Source organism: Megalobrama amblycephala, linkage group LG16, assembly GCF_018812025.1.
Source record: "Megalobrama amblycephala isolate DHTTF-2021 linkage group LG16, ASM1881202v1, whole genome shotgun sequence".
In the NCBI taxonomy this organism is placed as follows: Eukaryota; Metazoa; Chordata; class Actinopteri; order Cypriniformes; family Xenocyprididae; genus Megalobrama; species Megalobrama amblycephala.
Window position 1 is genome coordinate 14710933 of NC_063059.1, and position 10252 is coordinate 14721184.

Genomic DNA, 10252 nt, shown 5'->3' on the forward strand with positions numbered 1-10252 from the left:
CTTAAATAGAGTATAGGCTTAAATAATTTGAAGATGTTTCATATTTTATATGCATTAGTCTTCATGTTCAAATTCAGATTATACAAACAAATTTACATCAATATCCTGTACTAGATATAAATAAACAACCATCCTTTTAAATTGATGTGATTTTAATTGCTTTATTTTTGTTTTTGTTCATTGCAGGTGATGCTGTTGTGCAACAGTTCGACAGCTTTCTCTCTCTGCATGGCAAAAGTGAGGAGTTCCTCTCTTTCAAACCCATGGAACAACGACTTGATACGTTTCTTCATCAAACTCTCAATGTATCTTATCCTGAGCTTTGGAGTTTCCTTCAGTGCCTCCTGCTGTTATCTCATGGGCAAGCTACGGTAGAGAGAGTCTTCTCAGTGAACAGGGAAGTAGAGACTTGCAACATAAAAGAAGAAACTGTTGAGGCCCAGAGACATTTTAATTGAATGCTTTTAAAATAAAAAATTCAGAGCATGAAATGAAATGAAATGCTAATCTGCTAATCAAACAACATGACTCATTTTAAAGGTGGTGCATCCTTTTTAACCCATTTAGAATTTGCAAATGCACACTCTTTGGGTTTGAATTGATCAAAAGCCACCTGTATATGATTCAGCTTGAGATCTGCTGTTAAAGCTCACTTTGTTTTTGTTTTTTGTGCAGATGATTTGTTGACATGCAATGTTTTGTCACAAAACCCTATCTATTTTGACTGATTTAAGTGGTATAATTGTTGATTACTGTCTAAGTGGCTTGAAATGTATGCTAGTGATTTTTCAGGGGAAGAGGCCATTGGGTAGACTGTTTCTCACATGCCACTCTGACTTATTACTATTATTATTAGCTAAGGGGGAAAAAATGCACTAATTCAGTGCAATTTCTAATGCACTTTAATTTTACATAGATTAAGTTTAGAGTAAGCCATTTCTAATTCAGTTCATAGTGATATAGTTTCATCATTGCATTATCGTCCATCTGGTTGCATGTGTGTATATATGTGGTTAGTCATGGGTCGTGTATGGCATTAAAAATTGTAAAAATGGCATTAAAAAGCATTAAATAGATTTGAAGATACCTGCAGAAACCCATATTGAACCGCCCCACTCCTTTTTGAAAATAGCCAATAGCGTTTTGTTTATGTCACAGCTCGGCCAGAGCCATTAGACTACGTAAAACCTCAGTTTACTTCTAATCTCAAACCGTTTCTCCTCCTAGCATTCTTTGCAGTATTCAAATGGGTCCGATACCTTTTGTGGCCTGTGCCGACTCGCGACGTGCATATGATCCGCTCTGTGTGCTCGTGTCTCTAGAACAGAGCAGACTGCACACGTTACGGTGGATCATCCTATGTGACACAACGTGAAAACGGACTTCATTTGCGTCAAAGGAAAGCATATTAACACTGTCTAAATCATTCCCTATTCTCTATATAGTGCATGTGCCATTCACCATGTAGAAACTTGTAAATGTGTGAGCAAATGTGAGCTAATTTCAAGTGTAGGAGGAGGCAGGACTTCAGATTCTAGAGAGCATTTGATTGGACAGAAGATTTGATGAGAAGCTGAAGTGTGATGTGATGTCATGAAAATCCGTGATCCATTTTAATGGAAGTTTTGAATGCTTATATCTCATAAATGTGAATTTTGTCATTGTTTTGGAACACACCAGCTTATTCATAACCTTAAGGCTAACATATTCATAATAAAAGATTTACTTAAATTTACTTTAAAAAAAATAATAAATTTTGATTTCAGGGGAATTTTAAAGATTTAAGTATACTGAACTGAAAGAAGTTTTCTTAAAAATAAAAACTGCCTTACATCTTTGAGTAAAACATGCTTGAGAAATGTAAGTATAAAGCACAGAACAACAATGGGCCATAACATTGTTTGTATTTATTAAACTGTTCAAATACTTTTAAAGTCTGCGTGAACCAGAAGTTGCAAACTACTTTTCTCCAGTGTTGTGACGTATTTCCAATTGAAACGGAATACTGAATAGAGGGCAGAGTTTTACTTTAGCGCTCCTCCTCTTCATCTCTCATGCTCCTCCTCTCCATATCTCGATCATAGCAGACGAACGGTTGCAGAGGAGTGGTTTACGCGTTTTCAACCCAAGCCGTCAAAACTGACGTTATCAGAGAAGGAACGCCATTCCAGGCCGGAAGTAACTTTTCAGATTTTGATAAAAGATTACCGCGACAAACAATTTTTTTCTGTGTTTTAACTTGCACGGATTAATTGTTTACTACAAGACTAGTAATATGCACTAACAAAGTAAATAAGGTCAATTTTGATTTTATGTATACTTTAATATGAAATTCAGCTGAATTAAAAAGACATCTCCTTAAAGCTGCAGTCCGCGATTTTTCCTCTTTGTTGCCATCTCTGTTTGAAACCTGCAATTGCAGTCATATGCGGAACAGTTATCTGTACGTGCGTTGTGCCTCGGCACAGCTCGTCAGCACGGATGAATCTAATGTTTTCTGTCAGTCACCGCACTGGTGTGGATACTGCACTTCAGAATCACAGATTCTACATCTTGAAAGTATGACCAATATAAGAATTTTCACTGGAAAATATCATCTGAACAAGTAAGTAACATTTCTGCCACTTTTGTTCTGACCAACTGAGGAAAAAAGCATTAGGCTTACAATAAATTGTGCTGCCAATGATGATTAAATCTAATGATGGCTTAGCTCGGATCATGCCAAACCGTGCAAATTATTATTACCATTATATTGTTCTCAAATTGTTAATATTAACAACATCAGCATTGCTGAGAGAGCTTGGTGTTTTTTACCGGTCGCCTTGAGTTGAAGAATTAATTAATATTGCTGGTCTCCGAACATACATAGCAAGTATTCCACATTGTGTCAACGTTTTTAGTCTGATACAAATTACCTGCAAAATCAGTTATAAGTATAGTGCCACAGATATTCCGTATTGTAAAAACAAAGCGTCTCAACTGAAAAGAAAAAAAAATAAAATAAAACGCTGCGCAGCTGAAGCACTCTCAAGCGCTCGCAGATAGGCATTTTAAGCAGAGCGCCTATCATTTTCAGCTGGCAAAAAATGCTTTGATGGACACACGGCCTTAGGCTTAGGCCTAACCCTAACCCTAACCTGTTGACTTGATTCATGGGTTCACATAAATCATTGCCCCCCAGTCGTAAACCATTGAAATTTCGGAAACGTTTCAAAAAACTTGTGATGTAGCGAAGACTCGTTTACTGAAATCACATGACTTTTGCAGTTTGATACATGCTCTGAACCGCTGATTCGAAACAAATGATTCGTAAAGCTTTGAAGCTTCATGAAGCATTGTTTTGAAATCGCCCAACAATAGAAGTTGTTGAATAAAGTCATTTTTTAATTTTTTTATTTAAATTTATTTTATTTTATTTTAATACAAAAAGTATTTTTGTCGCCAGAGGTGATGTTTTTAGTTTTTTTTGAGGAGGTGGGGTAGTGCACAATAGGCCCCTGTGGCACGGCCTAAGCTTTTGTCCTTAATGGCATTTTTTTCCTTACATTACTTTTACTTTTATACTTTAAGTAGTTTTGAAACCAGTACTTTTACACTTTTACTTGAGTAAAAAAGTTAATACTTCAACTTCTACAGAAGTCTTTTTAAACCCTAGTATCTACAGTGGTGTGAAAAAGTGCTTGCCCCCTTCCTGATTTTTTATTTTTTTGCATGTTTGTCACAATTTTGGGTATCTATACTTTGCTGAAGTAACTATTTTTCAGCCAACTTTTTACTTTCTAGTCCTTACATTTTAAAAATAGCTTTGTTACTCCTAATTAATTTCGGCTTGTTTTCATTCTGGCTTGTCCCTATATAAAAAAACCTATCCAGATAAATCAAACCATCCGGATAGAGTGAATTGGATTGTGGTTGGATGAGAAGTATAAACATATACCATTCCGACACCCTACTGGTTTGTACGTGATCCGTCGCACCTGCACATGACACAAATCACGTCACACTCCAGCAAGGAGGACATAGCCAGTGTTGGGGTCGTTACTCAAAAAAGATTATTTCTTAAAAGTTATTATTTCTCCCCTACAGGCTCATTTATCAAATGGGTGATTTCTCTTAGTCCTCCACAAATTAAGCTACAGTAGGTGGTTTGGCAGAGAGACATTTGAATAAATTAGCATTTGCGATTGACAACGTTGTGATAAGTAGGCTATACTAACTTTGTAACTCGTTACCCCCAACACTGGACATAGCAGATGTATGTAGCCTAGTACAAAGATGTCCATGGCAGAGACTCAAGAAGAGAACTTGAGCAAAATGTCCCAACCAAGCACCAGGGAGGAGGTTGGTAGAAACAGGTAGCCTAGTGTATCCCAAATAGTCATTAGAGATGGGGTAGTGCACAATAGGCCCCTGTGGCATGGCCTAAGCTTTTGTCCTTAATGGCATTTTTTTCCTTACATTACTTTTATACTTTAAGTAGTTTTGAAACCAGTACTTTTACACTTTTACTTAAGTAAAAAGCTTGAGTTGACACTTCAACTTCTACAGAAGTCTTTTAAAACCCTAGTATCTACAGCAGGGGTGCCCAATCCTGTTCCTGGAGATCTACCTACCTGCAAAGTTTTTAGCTTCAGCCTTGCTCAACACACCTCTCTGTAATTATCAAGTGCTCCTGAAGATCTTAATTAACTGATTCAGGTGTTTTTTTATCAGGGTTGGAGCTAAACTTTCCAGGTAGTTAGCTCTCCAGGAACAGGATTGGACACCCCTGATCTACAGTATACTTCTACCTGAGTAATGAATGTGAATACTTTTGACACCAGAGCTCATCACTTCATAACATTAAGGTTGAACCACTGTAGTCTCATGAACTGTTTTAAATATGTCTTTAGTAGCTTTCTGGACTTTGAAATAGTAAATTAACTTGCTGTCAATGGAGGCTGCACTGAGCCATCGGATAATATCAAAAATATCTTAATTTGTGTTCCAAAGATGAACAAAGGTCTTATGGGTGTGCAACAACATGAATGTGAGTTATTAGAATTTTCATTTTTGGGTGAACTAACTAACCCTTTAAAAATAATATTCTATCTTTAGGTAAAAAAAAAAAAAGTGTTGTGTCACAGCAGACTCTACTCTTATTGGATTTCAAAATACTGTGTCATCATGAGCTCATCTTATTACCTGGAGACTTGTTAGATGTTAGTCTTGCATGTCAACCTTTTGTATACTGTAGCAACTGTAATTAGTCATTAGTTTAATGAATGTGCTTTCTTTATATTAGTCATGTTTGTTCCTGGAGGCCTCTATAGGGAATCATTGTAGGTTTGTCAAAACAATATAATGAGCTTCTTAGGGACATGCATGATGAATCAAAAGTTTCTTAAAATTATGCTAAGAGGATAGAATACTTTTAAAATACTAGATGTTAAATCTGTAATGGCTATGCAAAGGACCTTTTAAATGATTATCTTTTTTATATGTTTTTATAATTTATAGGCCTGTAGACTCAATGCTGCAGTTTTGATGCATAAAACTGCTTTTGTTGATGTTTTTCTGGTGTTTATTTGACACAAGGCCTCATAAGCATAACAGTAATTTGACATTCTCTTTTGATATTTTTGATTACGCATGAACATCAAATTATCTGCAATGCTTATGCAGATATATATGCAGAAATGTCCTTTTTATTTACCTTTTATTATTTGAAAGGTAAAAGATAAGTGTCCATAGATTTTTAAAGCATACAGGGCAAAATGGTTGAGAAAAAAATGAATGAATATATTTATATATCATGCTTTCATAATATGTTTTTATTGTCTTGGATGGTGACGATGTCTCATCCTTTCTTTGTTACTAAGAGCAAAATATATTTTTTTTCAATTTGTTTGCCTCTATGGTTCAAAGTGTAATGACCAACAAAAGCTATTTGGGCATAATTACACTAATTAAATACACAAGAGAAACATTTTGTTCAGTAACAAAACTTAAAACAAGGTAATTATATTTTTGTTTGCACAACAGTGGTTAATTATACCCATTAGACCCTGGTCATCAGTTTAGCAGGCCTTTAAAAATCTCTTTTCCTTTGACACAGCCCAATTTGAATCCAAAGCAAGATTTCAAGAGAGATTGCTATAGGTATTATACCTTCTAATAGTTCTGTTTTCTGTTACAGTAAAATATTGCACTTCTTATGATTGTTTGAATATGTTGAGTAAATATGGGTGTTAAATCACTCCCTTAATCCACTCTTATTTTGTGTAGTGAAAGACAAAAAAATTTAACTGACTTTTCAAAGTGGCTTTTCCTAAAATGTTATATTTGAAACACTATGAATATTTTAACACTAGAAACATTTTAATTGTTAAGTAATTCTAACCCTTTTTTTCAGATTTGCCAGAGTTCAGATGAATTTTTCAGTTGCTTTCAGCAATGGAACTAATTCTTTCAATGAGGGATTTTATCTAACTGCCTTTCGCACTTTGGCAAACAAAAACTATCTCGTTTTGGCCTTGGCGATTATCTACATCATCACCCTGCTGGGTAATCTTGTTCTACTGATTGTTGTCCTAATGAACTCCAGCTTACAGAATCCCAAGTATCTTGCTGTGTGTAATCTAGCTATTGTTGACATTTCAATGAATAGTGTTATAATTCCTCAAATGGTGCCTGTTTTTGTGTTCAATCAGAATTATGTTTCATTTGGAGCATGTTTTTCCCAAATGTTCTTCATGCATTTTTTTGGTGACATGGAATCTTTCTCTCTTGCTCTTTTGGCATATGACCGGCTGATTGCGATCTGCTGGCCCCTGCGTTACTCTACCATAAACACCAACCTGAGGATGCTGCTTATAATAGCAGGGATTTGGTGTCTAGTTATTCTGCTGGAGATTTTCCCAATCAGCCTCGCTGCCAGGCTCCCTTATTGTGCCTCCAGAGAGGTACAGAGCTGCTGTTGTGAACACAGTCCAGTATACAAGTTGGCTTGTGCAGACACCTCTTACAACCGTCAACTGGGTACAGCTAAGTCACTGACCACTTTGCTAGGCCCCTTGACTTTTATTATTTTCACCTATGTGATTGTAGTGGTTGCTGTGATGCGGATTGCGTCTACAACACAGCGCTGGAAGGCCTTCCACACCTGTTTCACTCACCTGCTGCTGGTCCTGCTCTATTACATGCCAGTAATGCTGGCATTCGTACTAGGGAACCTGCGTTTAATTCAGAATTTTGACCTCTACACAGCAGTTCTGACTGTTTCTGTTACCCTCCCCCCAATGCTGAACCCAATCATCTACAGCTTGAAGACTGATGAAATACGAGATAAGATAGTCAAGCTTCTGGGAAAGTCAAAAATGGCACAACAGATCATTAAAAATGAGGTCAATGATTAACTAGAGTTTTGTGCTTCTTATAATAGAAAATACTTTATATCACATTAAATGCCATGTTAAGCAGATCGCTCTTACATAACAAAATTATGTTAATGCTCTGGATTACATTGTGTACATTGCACATGACTCAAATGACACAAATGTACATTGTGTATTTCATTGTGTATTGCTTCGTGTTCATGATATGTTACTTATACTTGCAAAAAATACAATAAAATAAATGTTTAGTTAGCTTTGATTGATTCTATTTTAATCAGGCCTATGTTACACAGAATTAATGTGATGTCCTGCAAATGAGTATGGCAATGTTTCCCAAGCGTAAAAATCTTTTTCATATTCACTTGATTCAAAGCCATTGACATTTGTAAATATTACATTTCTAGATTTTTGATTCAGTAATTTACAGAAGATTAGAGGGAATCACAGTAATGTGTGCTTCCAAATTTAATCGCAGAGGTAAGACCCACTATTTAGAAAACAGTTAGCAAGACTGTGACTTTAAAATGAATTCAAAACAGCAGCAAGGACATTAAAAGTACTTGTCATACAGTAATCAAATATGTGTTTAATAATTTGAAAATGGGAAAAATATATGGTTATTTTTTGCCAGTTATTGTCTAAGCATTAATCATTATTGGAGTGGAACTAAAGAACCCTAATGGGAGAAAGACAAAAAATAATGCCTTGCACTGACTGCTATATTAGATATTAAAATAGATATTATGCTATTAGATATTAAAAATGCTTACAATTTTTATGAATATGCCTTTGAGGAGTCCTTTCCTTACTCGTCACAGGACCAAGGAAAAAATTAATTCTGATTGGTTAGTGGTGGCATTAAGCAGGTGGCATTTTTTTTGTTGGAAACTTTCAAGTGCAAATACATTACCAACAAAAAACTGCTGATTCCAGAATCAAATCACTGAGGGAGCTTCTGAAATTAGTGATTCTGGTGCAGACGTAATGTGTAAGCAATGGCTCCACCAAAACAAGAATAACAATATACAGTGAGACATTTAAAGTTTTTTACTAGTCATTCATTTTACAAGTAATTGTGACGTTACGTTATCCAGGAAAAAAAATAAATAAAATAAAATAAAATAAAATAAATAAAATTAAAAAAAATCCTGAAAAATGACAATTCCTGAAAATTATTTGAAGTGTAGCATGGTGCATTATCCTGCTGAAAGAGGCCACTGCCACGAGGGAACACCAGTGCCATGAAGGGTGTGTGTGGTCTCCTAATCTGTGGGTGGTGGTATGTTTCAAAGTAACATACACATGAATGCCAGGACACAAGTGTTCCCTTGCAGAAGAACACTGCCCCAGAGCATAACACTGCCTCTGCCTGCCTTTTCCCATTGTGCATCCGTCTCTTCCCCAGTTAAACAACACACAAGCACTGGTCATCCACCTGATCTAAAAGAAAACCTGATTCATCAGACCTTCTTCTATTACTCCATGTTCCAGTTCTAATGCTCACATGCCCATTGTAGGTGCTTTCAGTAGTGGACAGGGGTCATCATTGGCCCTCTGACCGGTCTTTGGTTATATGCAGCCCCATATGCAGCAAACTGTGATGAAGTGTGTGTTCTGACACTTTTCTATCACGGACACTTTTCTATCAATGCAATATAATGATAACTGAGAGCTGTACAAATAAATGTTCCTCAAATAAACTTAAGTTGCTTCAGAAATTCATGCATGAAATATGATACAGCAGGCTTTATAGTGTTAAGACAGTATAATCCACTGAATGGATTGTGTATCTATTCCTCACATACCTGTGGAAATTTCTGTTAAATAATATTGCAGATTTATGGGTTTATGATTTCAAAGTATGAATAAATGGTGCAGTTAATGTTATTGGTTTACTGCTTTGCTGTTTGCTAACGTTATTAGTGGAGATGTTATGTGGAGAATATTATTAACACAGTTTTTGAGATAAAGAATAATGTTGCCTGGGTTTTTAATGTTTCTCAGATGTGTCCCTAGTATTCTGTGTCATTTTGTTCGTGTGAAAGACACATTACCCTTAGATTAGGGGTTGAGGAAAAATGAGGGGGAAAAAAAGACAAAAAGGTAACCCTGTGTAGTATAATCCAAGATGACACAGTGTGTGGCACAGAATGAACGATACAAGGATACTTTAATAAACACAGAGAAATACAGAGCACACTACACTTTCAAAATTAATTAAAGTGTTCATTCAAACCATGAACAGAGTGCTTAAACACACAGGGATGTGTAACTCAATCGGAACCATGGCAACAAACAAGAACTCAGGCAACAGTGACAGCGAACACAGGAAAACGAACATGACAGTTACAGCACACCGCCCTCCCGGAGGGCACATCGTTGTGCTGCAACCAATCCAACAGAGGAGGGAGGGAGGGGGTTCTGGAGGTGGACGTGAAGGGGGGAGAACACCACTGAGGAGACGATGAAGGAAGGAGCCTGAGGAAGACCCAGAGTGGAACCATCAAGATAATGGCCAATGGCAGAATCCATGGAGGGAGGAGGCAGGATGGAGCCAGGAACCTGACAGACAGAGGTGGAGACATGAAAGGTGGAGCTGAGGAGATGAAGACCCAAAGTGACACAGAAGGCCTGAAGGGCAAAGGCAGAGCTGCAGGCTAGTCGGACCAATTTGGGACCAGGGGGGTCATCACACCAGGGTGAGGCTGGAGAACTGGAAGTCCAAGGTGGATCCGAGCAGTTGGGCAGAGCCACTGAAGGAATAGCCGACAGAGGCAGAGTTCCAAAGATCTGGATAGCGTTGACAGAAGAGGAGGGAGAGGGAGGCTGGGAGGGAGCAGCAGTGACAAATGCGACTTGGGGCTGGGCAGAACCAG

General features: G+C 37.0%; 1 protein-coding gene across 1 annotated transcript; it reads left to right on the forward strand.

Moving 5' to 3' along the window:
• The first annotated feature begins 5507 nt into the window (after positions 1 to 5507).
• Positions 5508 to 9054, forward strand: LOC125249683 (olfactory receptor 1361-like). Its single transcript, XM_048162024.1, has 2 exons — positions 5508 to 6141; positions 6395 to 9054. The coding sequence occupies exon 2, from the start codon at positions 6411 to 6413 to the stop codon at positions 7395 to 7397; it is 987 nt and encodes a 328-aa protein (XP_048017981.1). The 5' UTR covers positions 5508 to 6141; positions 6395 to 6410; the 3' UTR covers positions 7398 to 9054.
• Positions 9055 to 10252: the final 1198 nt, after the last annotated feature.

What these genes read in the sequence shown, in the direction of transcription:
- LOC125249683 (XM_048162024.1), top strand. Translation starts at nt 6,411, where the DNA reads ATGAATTTTTCAGTTGCTTTCAGCAATGGAACTAATTCTTTCAATGAG.